We start from the raw sequence: 17,568 nt of genomic DNA, 5'->3' as shown, positions 1-17,568 counted from the left end.
ATAAAATATATTAATCGATATAGATGTCAAAGCAATTCGTATTTAACGAGTTTCGGTACATCTTAATACGATAAAGAATAATTTTTTTTAATTAAGATTGAGTTGGGATGTGTCATATTTTTTGAGAGCAACGAAATTGAGATGAAAACAAGTTTAAGATTTTTATCCCAATCAATTTCGTGGTATTATAAAAATCTATATTTTATTATTAATTTTATTATATATATGATATTAACAAAGCTATCATTTGATATATTAATTTAAGAATTTAATATTTTAATCTCAATATGGGTATCCATGAGACATTATTTTATGAGCTTTTTTATTTTTTTTTATTTTTTAGTTTTTAATTACATAAAATTTATAAGAAAAGGAAGGCAAATTGAAATACTTGCGCATTACCCTCAATGAGTTTTTTTTTTTTCACATTTTGTCTTTTTTATTTTTTTAATTAAATAAATTTTATAATAAAAATTAATAAATAAAAAAATATAATAAAAAATCTTTGACCCGATGAGTATCATGCCAGTTATTTTTGACATGCAAGAGCAAAAAAGTGCACGAGTAGGACGCGTGAAAGTAAAGATGTGAGAGCAAGGTTTCTTCGTAGACACATGTCACGGTCCGCGCGTTTTTTGTCTTAAAACCACGCGTCCGTATGACACCAAGATTACTCCTAGTTTAGATCAGTCTTTCGTGAGTCCATTTTTTTTTGGACAGCTCAATTTCAATCCTTCAAGTCGTATACACAGAAGTCTTTTTTTTTGTCTTTGACTTCGTAGGATTACTCATTTCGAACTCTATAAGGAGGAACTCAACTCCTATCACTCATCAATCTACGATTCTCAAAGTAGCTCCGAACACTCATCTCTGCCCGCAAGACTTAAGGTCTCGAGCACCGACCCTCGAATACCCGTAAGGCACGCAGCTCCTGATCTCATAATATTATTACTTCTTAACATAGTGAGAACTCAACACCATACCCTCTCGTATTGTACGTAAACTCTCGTATCAAGTTTATGCAAGTGCCACACTTAAGCTGGTCAGTAGTCAGCTCGGAGCCTTTAGGCTCATCTCATCCCACGAGACTCAGTTATTAGGGCTTAGGCTCTTAGCTTAAGTGTAGGTTACCCGCACGCATGATTGACGCCCAACATCATGCTAGTCCCGCAAGGGGGACTTAGGTGAACTGCTTCAGTTGTAGCACACCTCTACCGATTGGCCACAAGGGTCTAGCAGCGTGCTTGCCTGCTGGCTTGATGGAGTCCCTCCTATGCAAACACCATCTCATGATCCTTCTAGCTCAAGAAGGGAAAACCGAGGGGCATAACGAACTCTATCGTATAACCCCATGGCTCAACGTGAATGTGCGATACGAGGCCCGTCGGCCCTAACCGCCCCCGGGTTTACCATGACCCAAGGAAACATCGTGTCACGCTCGTGACCTTATGATGCCCGTCCACCTAGACACCACTAATGCCTAGGAGTAACTCACTTCAGACTAACCAGGTTCTTGCTTACCCGCTAGCCAAGGGGGTGATGGAGAGCTGACATCAGTCATTCCCCTATAAAGAGTGTAAAAGATTTTTTCGTCTCCTACAAGTAACCGTAAGATTGTCTGAAATGATGACACTTTTCTTTCCAGCCATCTCAGGGCCTTTCTTCGACTAACTCAGGGCCCCATAACCTTCCTCTTGGTCACCATTATTCCTTGATTCTACTCGTTGCTCCACCAACGCACTCGAAGGAACCCGCACACGGCTTTAACCGACAGCACTTAACTGACTAGCTGGTCACAGGGCACCGACGTACTGCCCCACACTTACCTGCGTATGTTGGGGTTTAAGGCTCAAACTATCCACACACAATATCTTTAACATATTCTCATGCTCAGAATATCCGCACACTACTTCCACTGATGGCACCCATCGGCTATTTGTCTTGAGGATGCTTGACCACTGTCTCGAACTTACCCGCATATCTTACGGTCCAGAGCTCTCATTGCCCGCACAACATATTAGTAACATATTCACATGCTCCAAATATACGCCCACATTTCTTAAAACCACTTTTTCACCGGCTTAGTCTCAATCACTGCTCAATTTAGGATCAATCATGTCAGGATCAAGGCACACCAAGGCCTGACCATGACACCACACCTATCACACGGTTTTTGTTTTTGTTTTTTTTTTTTTTTTTTTTTGGTGTTTGCTAGTTATTATTAAGATCCAATAGCAAAAAAGTGCAAGAGTAAGACGCATGAAAGTGAAGGTGTGAATAAAATCTAATCAATTCAATTCGAATTGATATAATATTTAAATTTGATTTGAAATTTTACATTAAAAATTTGATTTAAATTTAATTAAATTTATTTTTTTAATTTAAGTTTATTTTGATATAAAAATTAAGTTATTCAAATTAGTTATATTAAATTTAATTAATATATAAAAAAATTTTAATTTTTATATTCGATAGAAATTCAATTATTTATATTCAAATTTAAGTTCGAATTTAAAATATTTTATTAATTAAAATAATAAAATTATATTAAATATAAAAATTTGATTAAACTCAAAAATAATTTAAATTAGATATAAAAATATTCGAATTCGATTTAATTGATGAATCAAATAATTCAAACTCAAATTAATTTGATAATAATTAAATTAAATTTAAATAATTTATAAATGTTGATATATCATTTATATCTTTTAAATGTGAGAGCAAGATTTCTTCGTGGTCTCGCTCGTGGGTGAGCCACAGGCCACAGCTACCACACGGTTTTCTTTTTCTTTTTAAATAAAGCCACCACGATGCCTTTAACAACCCACAAAAGGTCAAAAACCATATAAACGGAAAAGCATGAGATTTAGTCACTGATTGGATTCAATCAAACTTTTGATGCTACAGGGTTAAATTTATCACATTATTAATTAAATTTAAATATTCGTTTTAATAAAATTTATTTAATATAAATTTTTATTAACTTTTTTAATTATAATTATAATTATTATTTTTAATTTCACCACTCATCTAAATAAAACTTTAAAAATCAGTTTAATGTTGTTATTACCATCGAAAAAATTTTGAATTGAAAAAAAAGAATTTTTAATTGAAAAAAAATGATATTATCATTAAAAAAATTTTAAGTAATTAAAATATTTAAAATAATAAAATATAAAATATAATAATTCCAGACGTACTTTTTTCGGCAAAATACTTCAACTGTTTTTTTTTTTGTTTGAATTTGCAAATAAAAAATTTAAACTAGAAAATTATATTTTTTTGTTATTTAACATTGAAATTGAAAAAAATAATTTTTAAACGTAAAAATTACTTTGAAGTATAAACTAAGCCCAAGTGCGGCCGCACTTCTGCCACATGTGCAACGTAAACGCCGATGACATCCCGAAAATCACCAACATCGATCTTCCCTGTTCTTTCTGTTTTTAACCAAAAAAAAAAAAAAAGATTGATATGTAGGTCGCCTCTGGATCAATACCGTCAAAAAATCTCTGAATAGGGTTCTAGCACCATGCCAAAAGCGACAAAGAAGAAAAGCAAATTCAGTGCGTCATCACAATTAAATCTATCTACCCATAGCTCAAGGCCAAAGCATCATCCTAGCATACCTCTTAGCCAATGCCAATATAAGACAACAATAAAAACATCAACTTCAAAATGAACAAAAATCAACAAGGCCCGTCGCATGTTATAGCCAACAAATTCACACTTGAAACCAAAATGCATAACCATATACATAATATAATATGTGCGATATGAAGAGCTGTAAATTCTACAAAAATCCCTTAGATCTACATTCATAACACACAAATTCGGTTCTCAAAATGAAATTCAAAAAGAATTTAGTATAGATGATACTCCAAATCAACCAAGACAAACAGCGGTGACTCATAATAACCTACTTCGTGGCCTGTGCAATTATATTGCTAATCGAACTGGCCTGTTCTTTCGCAGTCTCCACCAGTGAATCCTACAACTCAATAAAACAATTCACTTAGAAAATTGGAAATTATCATAAACCACAGACAATTTAACAATGAAAAAAATTCTACCTGTGCAGCTATTAAACGTGCAACAGTTTTCTTGCTTGACTCTTGAAGTTCACCAGCAATCAAGAGTTCATCCAATATATAGTAAGCCTTCAAGGTTAAACAGCAACAAAGAGTTAAGCAAAGGTCCTATTTCAAAATCCATGATCTATAATGATAAAATCAATGCTATTTACTTACTGAACAAATTGGGAATGACCATTTATAACATAAGTCATTTATAAGAAAAAAGGGTAAACTACAAAATCAACACCCTCAAGTCTATATCAAAATTACACATGTACCTCCTATTTTCAGAAACCACATTTTCCTCTAAAAATGGATACAATTATTTGGACACCAATATTTTGCTGACATCATGATCAAAATTCACAAGCTGATAACATAAGCAACTTGTTTGGAAGACCAAAAGAACCCACATGTAAATACTAGTCCATTGCATCATGAAGGAGACAGATGCCAAAAACCAAAAGAATTACTATATTTTTTTAGGAAAATAAAAAAAAAAAAAAAAAAAAAGTCCTTTCTCAGATATATCAGACTCTGCAATCCTCCATATGAGCAGCCAACCAATAAAAATCTCAACTACATAATGCCAATCAACAACCACAAGGTTAACATTCCACAAGCCCTTTTTTGGGATTTATTAAAAAAGTCAAAGAAAATTCACAGTGCCATACTGGAAGAAATGCACTTGAACCACTCAATTGACAGACATCAATTCAGAGAGATACAAGTTAGGTGCTTCTTAAGGATAATTGAGACTGCAGAACATCAAGAGATACCCAGGTATGGGAGCAAGTACGGAGAGTTTAGATTTTATGGTTTAAAAAATACACAATAGAAGGAAAGGAGGATATGATTGGGTATGTTTAAGGGATGAGAAGAATGGAGAGTTAACAAAGTGGGAAGGGGGGGTAAGTGCTGCTAAAAATTACACGAATGAAAGCACAATTTCAACATAAACTCAAAATGTAAATTGCTGTAAAAGAAAATCTCTTGATGAAAGAGAACCCCTAACCACAGGTACATGAGAAGCATAACAAATGTACCTTATGAAAGTTGAAGATCAAGTCCAATTCGCAGACCTGGATATATATTAATTCATAATCAGATGAAGATATAAAGGGGTCATTAATACTCGCATAAAAGGTCAAGTTTAAGTTAACTCACACTGCCAAAGTATCGGTCAAGAATCTCAACATAGTGATGAATAATTTCTAGAATCTCTAATTCATTGTCATCCTGGTCAATGCACATGCAGAAGTAAAGACTAGCATATCTGCATAATTTAACCCAATTTAGTTGATAACCTTTCAAAAAGGTCAAATAGATTCATACTGAACAAAGTCTCACTAACATATTATAGCATTACCTTTTATAAACGACTTTAAATCCTCTCCATTCAACAAAATTACAGAGTTTGGGCCCTCTTGTGAGAATCACTCCACTGAGCTCACGGATAACCTTCACAAAATGCATTGTCATAAAGCATTAATACCATGAAGGCAAGACCAGCTTAGAAAAAGTATCAACAAAGTACTAAAGGCAAAAAGCTGACAAAGAAAAATGCACCCGGATCTTATAAAGACTTTACCCTTTAAGGTGAAAACTTTGCATAAATAATCAATGAATTTAACCAAATGAGCTAGTCATACCTTCGTTCTTTCCTTCTGAGAATAAGGAGAATACCATTTTGTCAACCTAACTTTCCCTTGTCGACTAATTAGAAGTACAAAGTGAATCTGAAACACAAAAAGGCTCATAGATTACATATAGAAGCAATACAACAACCTATAGTGAGGCTTGATTTTTAAGTTTCTAGAGTAAAATTAAAAAATTAGAACGGAATAATACTAGGAGGATATATATAATATAAAACTGTGATAATTGAATCACAAAATGAATAAAAATTCGCTCTTAGCTAGCACTATGAGAGCTGACAGTCACCCTATATAACATGTAACTTTTGCAATATTAGCATAAAAGCATTTTAGTCCTAGAGAATCTTCAAGAAGCCCTAAATTCCAGCACCTAATGTAAATTATATGAATTAGTAGTTCCTAGACAGGATTCGGATTAATAACATGTTACCTAGTCATCCTCTTAGCCTGTGCTTCATGGCCAATTTTTTCAATAATTAATGTATACATCATGACATCTCCTTTATATATCAAATAATTTCATCCCCACAATTACTGGAAAAAGAAGAGCAAAATGATATCTTCAATATGCGTAACAAGTTAACGCATAACAGAAATCTTTGTAACAGTTGCAAACAGAACAATCTCATAGAAATCACTAGAACTAACAACTAACTAGTCAACCTTGAATATTCCAAAATTAACCATTAAACCGAAATGTTTAAGTACGATCAAGTATGATAAGAAATCAGAACAAAATTTCAAGCAAATAAGTTGAAATAAGGAAATAAGCTGGATCTAATAATGAATCCGAAGAACTATCAAAATGAACCAATTACAATAAACTACAGGAATACATAAACTACCGATCAAAAAACAAACAGTTGAACCAAGTCGCAGATCCAAAGAAAAACGAGGAGGCGCAAAGCTTAGATTCAATCGACTACGGCAAAAAAGGGATTTTAAGATCACAAAAACATATATATATATATATATATAACAAAATTCATGATTCGCCGAATCATGAATATAAACAGCGCCAAGAAGCAGGAAAAACAGATCCATTATTTGGATCAGAAAATGAGGAAGAATTTCGATTATAATTCACCGAATAATCATAACAACACGATCAAAATATGAAAAAGAGAGTTAGTTTACCATCGTTGATCTTGGCCAGCCGTGAAGTAAAAAAAAAAAAAAAAAATTGGGCTGTCGAAAAGCTCAGAAACCGGTTTCCGGATTCAGAGTTGTGCCGCTGAACCGATTTTATCGTTATATGAACAATTTAATTCCTTTAAAAAAATAAAGAAAAAGTAAAAATTCTAATCCTGAGCGGGTATGAGCAGAGACAATGACCCAACCTAAAATGAGAAGCTTCTGATGGAGTGATGGCCCAATATTTCCAATTTTTTCTGATAAATCGCCGAGAAATTAAAATGATTAATGTCATGCTTAGTTATAAAGTTATAGTAAAATATTTAATATAATAATCAAAATTTAAAATTTTAAAAAAGATATTTGGATTATATAATATTTGAAGAATTATTTATACCTTATTTATTATTATTTAAAACTAATTATATTAAAAATAAATATATTAATTAATAAATTTATAATTCAAATATTATATTAAAATTTTAAATTTTAAATATTATATTAAATATTTTAATATAATTTAAAAATCATTGTGTTAACTCAATTTAAAATTTTAAAATAAAATTTTCACTACTTTCTGTTCAATCCAATCAATTTGAATGTGCACAATCTAATGATTCAATTTGAATAAAATAAGTTGTTATTGATTTAATTTGCTTTGACTGGTGCGTGTAATCTTATGAAAGCAAAATTTTGAAGGCTGATAAAACAACTTCTTGGACGGTCCATCAAATTGGCAGATCTGAAATAATACAAATTATCACTTGCCATCATGCACCTGCCTCATGCCATTTGAAATAATACAGTCACCCTTTTGTTTGTTGATTATTCAAACAAAAAGAAAGAGAACCAAGGCAATCATATATATTCGTACATGTTGATAGATTTTGTTAATAGTATATGATTTGTAGAAAAAAATATTAAAATTTTAATTTTAATAATAAGATCAAATATAATGTAAATACAAAAAATATGTTCTACTATTATATATTGAATTCCCACTCCGTCGACTTGGATGTTTAGCCGTCTTAAAGTTATCATCATAGGACATAATGCCATAATCAACCTTTTCCTAACTAAACTGAACCACAGCTAGGACAAAAGCAATTAGTGACTCTTCATTTTACTGTAATGGCTTGTATAAATCAAGAGGAAATAAAGAAAAAAAAAAAGAATTGCAACTATTTCAATATATTATTTTTTTTGTATTTGAAATGCACATATCTGCTCTGAATTTTTACATAAAATAGTGCCTCCAATGAAAAAAATAAAGAAAGAAAAAAGAAAATTAAAATGAAAGCCAAGAAGAAAGTAGGTTGGAGGTGGTTTGTGGACTATCGGTTCCGCATTTTGTATGAGAAGAATTTGTATTAGCAAACAAGAAAGACCTGCAAAGTGGGCAGGTGAATTGATCACGGTCCAGCCATTTCTCAATGCAGTTCATATGGAACAGATGTCCGCATTTGTGGAGTTGGCTCACAACGTCTTCCTTCTCGAACTCCACCAAGCAAATGGAGCACACTTCCTCTACTTCTTCTCCGTTTGTACTTCCTCTGCTGCCGTTAGAAAGTTTCAAATCTTCAAACCTTGCCACCGGTAGGCAAACATTCATCACCTGGCAGCTCTCCTCTGCTTGATACCATGGAAAGACAAAGCCAAGTACCCTGAGAAGAGCTTTCTTCAGCTGAAGATATGGGATCCACACACAAGTGTAGAAAATAAGGGCAGCAGTGGATAAATCCGAGTTAGAACACATTAGAGAAATCATTTTTTCCCTTCTGCGATGGAGTTCTTTCTTTTTTTCTGGTATAAGGTGGTGGTGTCTGAAGGTAATAGTTTTGACATGAAAATTGAGGGATGTTCATCCCTTTATATACCGAAGAAGCTCAAAGGGTCAGCGACTTAATTTCTTTATGTTGGAGTAAAAATAACATGCAAGTGTTCCCCAGTACTCCAATTTCTCGCAGAGATTTGACTTTTGGGGAGGTTCATTTCATCCTTGCCAAAAGAATATTAAAGTGTTTGAAAAAACTTATAATATAGAAGTCGAGTTTTTTTAATTGCGTGGGTGGTTATCGAACTCTGAATTTGGCGGGGGTGCAGGGCCGGCGCCGACCCCACATCCCCTGAGTCTTCCCTTTAGTTTATTTTGGATAAAAACATATTCATGTTTAGAAGCCGCGCTTCCAGCCAAAGCAAGAATTCCAGTAATAAATTAATCAGCACATAAAATATAAATTAACTATATTATAATCATATGATGTACGAAATAATTTTATTTATTTAATATAAATATATATTAATTAGTTTTTTTTTAATTTATATATATTGATTTATCATTAAAAAATAAATTTTCTGAAAACAGCAAAAAAAATTTTTATCTTTCCTTTAGATTTTTTTATTTACAATAATATTTATAAATATGTAAAATTATATCAAATAAAAATAAATTATATCTTTTTTAACAAATAAAAATATATATTATTAAATAATAAATTAAATAATAAAAGAAGTATTAACACATTTTCACTTTAGTAATCTTGACTAAATTATTATACAATATATGAAAAATATGTGAAAATATGTGAAAAAAGAAAACATAAATTGAAAAAAATTATTTTTCATAAGAATGAAATTATAATAACAATAAAATATATTTTAGAAAAAATTTATTAACAAAAAAAAATTACAATAGTAATAAAATATATCTTCAAAAAAGTTACTTAAAAAATAAAATATTAATATATAACACATTATATTTGTAGTCTTAAATTTGTAGAAGAATTTTTTAGTGATAATTAAAATTAAATAGATAATTTTTAAATTTAAAATGAATATAATATGTGATAAAGATAATATTAAATTTTTTGCATTTATTTGAAATATAAATTTTATAAATAGAGTTCAAATGGATATAATCATTTTTTGTGATCGTATTATTTAAAGATTTAAGATGAAAATTTTTTAAATTTTTAAAATCTTATATAAAATTATTTGAATTTTTAATGTCTTACGTAAATTTTTTAAAAAGATAATTTTTTAAATCAAAATTTTAAATCAAGATAAAAAATATTATTGAAAGATTTGGATAAACTTAATCTTTGTAATTTTTAAATACATTTGAAATATTTTAATAATTAAATAATTTTTAAAATAAGATTATTTAGTAAACAACTAAAATTATTTATTAAAAAAATAAAATCCATATTTTATATTTTTAACTTTAAAATATATATCTCTAAATTGATTTAATTTTCAATTATAATTTGAATAACTTTGATATTTGAATAAATTAAAATTTTGTAATTTGTAATTAAAAAATATTATCTTATTTTTTAAAAAAATTATCTTATGTATTATTTAAAAGAATTGTTCATATAAGTATCTATGTAATAAATTTATTTATGTATGTTGTTATATAATATATATATATATATATATTATATATATAGATATTAGATTCGTTAAACAAAACTTTTAAGTTGAACTAGATTCAATAATTTTAAATGCATATAAAAATAATATATAAGTTTAATAAGTATAAAATAATATTTTTGTATTTGACATACGAATACAAATAATGATATAATAATTTTTATATTATATATATATATTAAATACAAATTAAATAAATATTAATATACAAATTATTAAATCTACATCCAGCCTTTTCATGATAAGTCTTTTGTGCTTTCAGACGAGTTTTAAAGGCTCATTTCCTGCTCAAACCTACAAATTAAGCCCAAACAAAAGTTGGTTAGGCTTATAAACAAGACCAAGTTGACAACAGATTTAGAAGGTAAATTCCAGTTCTAGTTTAATTGTTGAAAGACTCGTCGTAATTTATGTAGAGTTGCTCGCGCCAAGGTCGTCTTTCCCTATAATCTACTGCTCAACTTGCAGATGAAAATTCGACAATCGTTTGTCTTATCGACAGTCTGACCCTCGTTGACCTTAGCCGACGACAGATTGTTCCTGAATTGGCTCCTTAACTCAGGCTAAACTGTTTGCGTTTCTTTTGCAAATCTAGAGTTTCCCCAAACCTGTTTTGCAAACCTAGAGTTTTTATAGCACCTAAACTATTCAAGTTATGCTTTGAACAGTGCGGTGCATTGAACTTCTTCACTGTATAACGTTTCAGTAAAATATTTTTGCAAAAAGAGGTCGAAACTTGAATAAAAGTAGAAAATGCAAGTGTTAGATTTGAATCTTAAAATGTTGTATAGGTGATTGCAACAAATTAAACTAATCTTCAGGTTCAATGAGCTCTTTTTTCATTGGAGAATCTCCCTAATGAAAAAAATAGGCTGACTACAAATGCAGTGCACCATTGATTAAATATTATCTCAATGATTAATGTAAACCCGTTTGAATCTCCCTTATCTTTTGGGAACAATGTTTAAAGGCTACACGTGGCTTGGTTTCCCCAACGATCAGAAGGCAACACGTGCAGTTTTATCAAACCCACGCTGAAGCGTTTGCGTATGCTTATCAAAACAACAACATGAATATATCAATTCTAGGGTCAACATATTATGAGGACAACCGAAGCAGGGAACACCCACAGAAAGTTGGTTGTCATCCCTCCAACATAGGTTTGACTATCCTTCTATTACGAGGAAATAAATAAGACCGACCAAATCACAAAGATCTTATAGGGCATCGAGAGTTCTATTGGTGAGTTGTGCTTAACATTTCAACCTTTGGATGCCTTGAAATGAAACAATGCCTTATCACGTGCGATGCACATTCATCGCAGGACATACTGGGAAATATATTCAATCATTTCAGTCGACCTCTGATGCGATGAGATCGATCCATTCTGATCCTTCAACAAAGGTTTGGATAACGATCTTGCTGATTAAAGCATTCAGCCGGGCAGTGGTTGCATCTTGGTTCTTGACACTTGACAGTAGGTGCTGTGCTAACAAGGCAGAAAGATTTCACAGCAATTAGACGATATATTGTTCAAGCTGGGGGTCTCCCAAGATACATATGGCAACGAAATGCTAAGGCTCCTGAGAGATTCCTATTCATTCCAAGGTTAACATTTCAATATTATCAGGAAGATTGCAGTAATTTTAGAGAATTCACTTTTTATGTTCAGGTAAATTCATGATTTCACAAAACTAAGAAAGATCCCTGGACTTGTCGAGTACTAACAATATGCACTTGCACATCCACATCTCTTACCAGATTTAAATTCAACATTTAGATCAGTGCAACGAATAAACCGCTTGATTCAAAATAGCCATCGCTTATATATGTCAATTTCAGTTTATAAGAAACAGCAAAATTTAAAATAGCATTCATGACAGTTCTGCTAACTCCACCATGCCAACAACGACTGCTAATGTGATCAATGCGTCCACTACTGCCTTTGCTTTCTCTGCTTGATCGGACCCACTACTATCACGGATCCACATCAACTTGTTTGACCAGAGACTGCAATTCCATCTCCTTTCTTTCAAGAGATTGCTTCCACCCCCACAAAGGCATTGACATACTCTTCTAAATCATTACTCCTTATTGTTTAGATCTGCTAATAGCTAAGCCATCATTCCAAGGCCCTGTTACGTCTACCATTGCCCACATTTTGTCATTCTATCTGCAATGCCATAACATACTCATAGACTTGTAGCCATTTGTTATGCAACAAGAAAAAAGGAACCATATGAGAAAATTGGTTCATCCAAACTTAGCCAAGATATTACGAAATGCCCATCTGAAGTCTAAAGAAAATATAATACACATTAACACATCACTTATGGGGCTTTTGATGGTCTGATGTAGCATGCATCAATAAGCTCCTTGAGCTGTCTCCGCAACTCCTCCAACTCCAGGAGCTAGTCAAGATATTGCAGAATGTCCATTAGGAGACTAATGAAACTAGTATGCATATTAAGACATCTTTTTACCAAGCCTGACTTAAAACATTATGTCATGATACTGTTTGTCGAAACAGCAACTTGTGACAAGCAAATCATCTGATTAGGTCAACAACACTTGCAAAACAGTACTAGATGGTTATGCAGGTACAAGGAAGAAGTGCTATTGTGAAGGTTTGGGCCAAAAAATTAGGATCTCCATTTCTAATGGCTTGCATAGCTTAAACAGTAAACAGAATTCCAAAGTGAATGGCCCTACTTAGGCATTCTTATCACTGGATCAACTGATATGAAATGCAAATTCTGCATGTAGATTTTCAATCCAAATGAATCTGACAAATTGCACATGTCTTCCTGGAACTGGATAGTGGTTCAACATTACTAAATGCTAAAGTAGCCAAAAATAAAAAATCATGATCATTTCCATGTTTCCCTGTCCTTTTGTTTCTTTTCTTGCAGTTTAAGGATAACTCATTTATCTAATCATTCTGCTATATATTTTTAATCTGATTTTAGTTTTCTCCTGCAACGTATGATGATTTATGACGCAACATAGCAGCAATTGTAGTAAGAGCTACTGAAAAAAAGAAAGCATGGTTGCTAATTGCTTCCATCTCGCATTCAGTGATAACAGTTGAAATCATAAAAACCAACACATTCAAAGGCAGCAAAACACAAACATAAGAAATTGTATAGAAAAGAAGAGGTAACATCCATTCATAAAATCTAAGAATTTTCCTTATTGTCCCACACAAGGGGGAAACAAATAACAGGAAACCAAGAAAAAGGGACAGGAAAAAGAGACTTACAAATGTTGGGAGCCTAACAAAAGAAAGAAAAAAAAAAGACTTAAAATGTTCTCTGAGAGGTTTTCTTCCCTAATATTGCTTCCCACACCAAAGGTGAAAAAGGTGCCTTCGTATCCAGAAACTTTCTAACAGCTTTGTCATCAACCACAAATCCCTTTTGTTTTAAAGTTCCAATAACGGTCTCTGCTTCTTCCACACCCTTCTCCTTACATAATCTATCAACTAAGCCCACAAATGTGGTTACATTTGGAGAATGTCCCGCTTCAAGCATTTCTAAACAAAACTCAATGGCATCATCCAATTGGTTACATTTATACAATCCTTGAATCAAGACGGTATAAGTAAAGGCATTAGGAATTACCCCTTTCGATTGCATCTTCCTGAAAATTCTCTTTGCATCATCAAGCTTATGGGCTTTGCAGAAGCCATCAACAACAGCTGTGTATATAACAACTTCCGGGATTGTGCCTTTCTCCCGCATTGATCCAAAAAGTTTCATTGCTTCTTGGATAAGCCCATCTTTGCAGAGCCCATCAAGCATAGCTACGGCATTGGGGATGAGACCCGTCTCCTTCATTTTCTTGAAAATCTCATTAGCATCCTGTGGCGGAGAAAGCTTTTCTTCTTGCTCTTTTATCCGTACCTGGGCTGCTGCTTCTAAATATGAGGGCTGTTTTTCTCTCTTGTTGTCAAGGCCAAGCTTGAATTTTTCCAGAAAGTTTACATCAGATTGAGAGTCCTCTCTCTTCTTGTCAGGACCAGAAGTAAACTTGGTATTGGGGGATTGAAAAGAGGAACCATTACTATTAAGGGTGGCTCCTTTGGTTTCTCTGGAAGAGGGATTGAGAGGCCTCTGACCCCTTAAGGGTCTGTCGGGAATAGGCTCGGGAGCCTTATCACTATCCCTATTGCTATTAAAACTGCTACGTTCGCTGTCTCTGACGGGTCGCCTTATATCGCTGAAAAGGCGCGTTTGCAAGAGATAGAGTGAAGGCGGTGCTCTTGGAATGGGGTGGTGGAGCTTCAAAGTTAACATCTTAATCAGCTTCGCAAAAACCCAAGCTTGTGATGATTCCATATTGTATCACTACTTTCTATATCAAAGGCCGTTGCTTTCTTCTTCAATTCAAAGAAACTGCTTTTGACTTTGACAGAGCGAGGGTTTAAGCTAAAGGAATTTAGGGTTTTGGGACCATAACAAAACAGAAAGAGGAGGAAGAGTAAGAGAAAGGACGGGAGGAGCCAATATTGGCCAGGGGTAAAATAGTAATTAAGTGCAAGCTTCAAGGGTAATAGCGATAATTTAGGCAGTGAAAGCGAGCAAATCCTTAATTTCAGAGCTAAGCCCAGTAGCAAGGGGACACTGGATATTGGATAAGGCTTTTGGTTTACCCAGGAGCTCCGCTTCATCCCAGTAGCTTTTGCAGCTCTAATGTCCGACAATTCAATCACTCGCCGAGAGCACTTGGGTTTTGCTTCTGGTTTTCTCTAATTCAATTTCAATAGGTAATGTTGCCTCTTTCAATCGCCCCATAATTTTTTACTTTCACTGGAAACAGACAGTATAATAGAGTTAATTTGTGTTGTGTTCCTTTTTTTCTTTCTTGTTTTTTGTTTTTTGAAACAATGTCTTGGGAAACCTCTCCCTTGTTGTTTCTTGGTATCATTTACTGAATAACTCTGCTTGGTCTTGCATTTTATCTTGATTAAGTAGTAATTTTCAATGTAGCTCGTATGTTTCTTTCTGCCATCCTGAATCCATCTTCTGTTAGTCTTAATTGTTAGTGATTGTTTATAAGAACCTATTTTCAAGAAGCTTCATTTCCTCATTGCTTACATTTTTTTCCCTCTCCCCCACCCCCATCCCCTCCTCGACTCCACCATCCTTCAAGTAACTTGTTTTAGATTTTCAAGACTAATAAAGCAACTGCATTCAATAACTGCTAGGCGCATAAAAATGCATATGCTTTTGAGTTTCTCTACTATAGTGCCATTGCAACATATTTTACTTGGAGTCTTGAAGTCAATGTGAATTTATGATTGTTTCTAGAGATTAATGTCCTGCTGGCTCGTCTTTGCAACAGACATGGATGTTGCCAACAATCAAAATAGTAGTAGCATCATGTGGTTCTTTAGAGACAAAGGTTTTGATGATAAAAGTATCAATGAAATGTTCAAGAAGTGTAAGCGCCTTCAGGGTGTCCAGAAGGAAAGAGCCTCTGAAAACTGGTCTTACTTGAAAAGCATTGGTATTCAAGAGAGAAAGCTGCCTTCTGTTGTTTCCAGGTGCCCCAAAATTCTTGCTCTTGGTCTAAATGAGAAGCTTGTCCCCATGGTAGAGTGCCTTGCTACCCTGGGAACTAAACGTCATGAAGTTGCTTCTGCCATTGCTAGATTCCCTCACATAATCTCTCACAGTGTGGAAGAGAAGCTTTGCCCACTCCTGGCTTTCTTTCAAGCCTTGGGGGTCCCTGAAAAGCAACTAGGCAAAATGATATTACTAAATCCAAGGCTCATCAGCTATAGCATTGAATCTAAACTCACAGGAATAGTTGACTTTCTTGCCACCCTTGGCCTTACCAGAGAAGGGATGATTGGTAAAATTCTGGCTAAATACCCATTTATAATGGGTTATAGCGTTGAAAAAAGGCTACACCCTACCTCAGAGTTTTTAAAATCAGTTGGTTTGTCTGAGAGAGATCTTCAAACAGTCGCCATGAACTTTCCTGAAGTCTTGTGTAGAGATGTGAGCAAGATTCTTAGAACCAATTTTGCATATCTAAAAAGATGTGGATTTGGGGATAGACAGATAACAGCTTTGGTAACTGGCTATCCCCCTATTCTGATCAAGAGCATCAAGCATTCTTTAGAACCTAGGATTAGGTTCTTGGTTGAGGTGATGGGGAGGCAAATTGATGAAGCAGCTAATTACCCAGACTTTTTTCGTCATGGTTTAAAGAAGAGACTAGAGTTGCGGCACAGACTTTTGAAAGAGAAGAATGTCAGATGTAGCTTAAGTGAAATGCTGGACTGCAATCAAAAGAGGTTCCAACTGAAGTTTGGTTTGTTTAAAGGGTTTGCCTGAGGTACTAGACCACATTCCAATTCTCTTTGATCTATCATTTTTTGTATTGTCACCTCATATGAAGTGAATTTTTGTTTATGTTTCTAAGTTTATCAATTAGAAATTGAGATCAGCAACTGCAGCTTTTATCTGAACATGTAGTGGTTCTATGGTTCAGTCTGAATTAAAAATTTTGTGTATGAAGCCTAACTTCCAATTCCTTTATAATTTGATCGAATGCTTGCCTGTTATCATTGAGGTATGGACAGCATCTTGTATTTGCTAAAGTAAGTACTCTAGCCCAGTCTATAGAGATTATCATAACTGTAATTCTGCACTGAATGATGCAACATCACTTATGATTCTTAAAGTTCATTAATGTCCATTTGTGTTCCTTTGGGAAACAGTCCTCTTAGATGGATTGTTTCGGAGAGGGAGAGACAAAGAATTAGAAGGGAGAAATGAAAAGAGGAGAGGAAATGATGCGCTTGTTGCTTGAACTGGAAGGGAAGGATTTTTTGTGGGAAAAGTGGTTTAACTGTTAAGTGTGGATTTTGGGGTTTAAGTTACTCTAACCCATTCATTCTTCTAAGACTTTAACTTCAAGTGGGGTTGATTTCTTGGATTTGATGGATTTGATTCAAGAATTCCAATGGTTTATCAAAAAAAAAACAAAAGAATTCCAATGTTTAGCAACGGCATCCTGTAGAAAAATAAATTATTTATGTATTATTTCAACCAACTAATATATGATTTATTTATTAATTTTTAAATAATTTATATTTAAAATTTTAATAATTAAGCATAACTTTTTTTGGTGCAAAAAATTAAGTATAACTATAAAATGTACTAATGCACACATGAGCACATATTAGAATTATATGATTAGTAGTTATTTTAGACAAACTAATAGTCTTATTAAACTCTTAAATCTTA

General features: G+C 33.1%; 4 protein-coding genes across 6 annotated transcripts; 1 reads left to right on the top strand and 3 right to left on the bottom strand.

Annotated features, from left to right (window-relative positions):
- Window positions 1-3,682: 3,682 nt before the first annotated feature.
- On the bottom strand, window positions 3,683-7,084 carry LOC111309169 (Clathrin adaptor complex small chain family protein). 2 transcript variants are annotated; one of them, XM_022908108.2, is made up of 7 exons: window positions 6,875-7,084; window positions 5,732-5,818; window positions 5,449-5,540; window positions 5,247-5,355; window positions 5,126-5,161; window positions 4,077-4,163; window positions 3,683-3,994 (listed from the first exon to the last, which is right to left on the bottom strand). In XM_022908108.2, the coding sequence occupies exons 1-7, from the start codon at window positions 6,875-6,877 to the stop codon at window positions 3,923-3,925; spliced, it is 486 nt and encodes a 161-aa protein (XP_022763843.1). In that variant the 5' UTR covers window positions 6,878-7,084; the 3' UTR covers window positions 3,683-3,922. The 2 variants fall into 2 exon arrangements, with proteins under 2 accessions (XP_022763843.1, XP_089605249.1); XM_089749123.1 differs by lacking the exon at window positions 6,875-7,084 and having other exon boundaries at window positions 5,732-5,806.
- A 983-nt stretch (window positions 7,085-8,067) lies between these two features.
- LOC111308378 (RING-H2 finger protein ATL18-like) lies at window positions 8,068-8,905 on the bottom strand. The gene has a single exon (XM_022906700.2). The coding sequence runs from the start codon at window positions 8,637-8,639 to the stop codon at window positions 8,160-8,162; it is 480 nt and encodes a 159-aa protein (XP_022762435.1). The 5' UTR covers window positions 8,640-8,905; the 3' UTR covers window positions 8,068-8,159.
- A 4,517-nt stretch (window positions 8,906-13,422) lies between these two features.
- Window positions 13,423-14,796, bottom strand: LOC111309167 (uncharacterized). The gene has a single exon (XM_022908106.2). It carries the CDS (start codon window positions 14,644-14,646, stop codon window positions 13,609-13,611), a length of 1,038 nt encoding a protein of 345 aa, XP_022763841.2. The 5' UTR covers window positions 14,647-14,796; the 3' UTR covers window positions 13,423-13,608.
- Window positions 14,797-14,916: 120 nt separating this feature from the next.
- On the top strand, window positions 14,917-16,894 carry PDE191 (Mitochondrial transcription termination factor family protein). 2 transcript variants are annotated; one of them, XM_022908107.2, is made up of 2 exons: window positions 14,917-15,074; window positions 15,653-16,894. In XM_022908107.2, the coding sequence occupies exon 2, from the start codon at window positions 15,655-15,657 to the stop codon at window positions 16,651-16,653; it is 999 nt and encodes a 332-aa protein (XP_022763842.2). In that variant the 5' UTR covers window positions 14,917-15,074; window positions 15,653-15,654; the 3' UTR covers window positions 16,654-16,894. The 2 variants fall into 2 exon arrangements, with proteins under 2 accessions (XP_022763842.2, XP_089605228.1); XM_089749102.1 differs by having other exon boundaries at window positions 14,930-15,074; window positions 15,619-16,894.
- Window positions 16,895-17,568: the final 674 nt, after the last annotated feature.

The sequence above is a fragment of the Durio zibethinus genome, chromosome 2, assembly GCF_047325235.1.
Source record: "Durio zibethinus cultivar Kanyao isolate XHJ-2024 chromosome 2, ASM4732523v1, whole genome shotgun sequence".
Lineage (NCBI taxonomy): Eukaryota > Viridiplantae > Streptophyta > Magnoliopsida > Malvales > Malvaceae > Durio > Durio zibethinus.
Note: the sequence above shows the minus strand (reverse complement) of the source record. Positions and strands in the feature narration are given on the sequence as shown.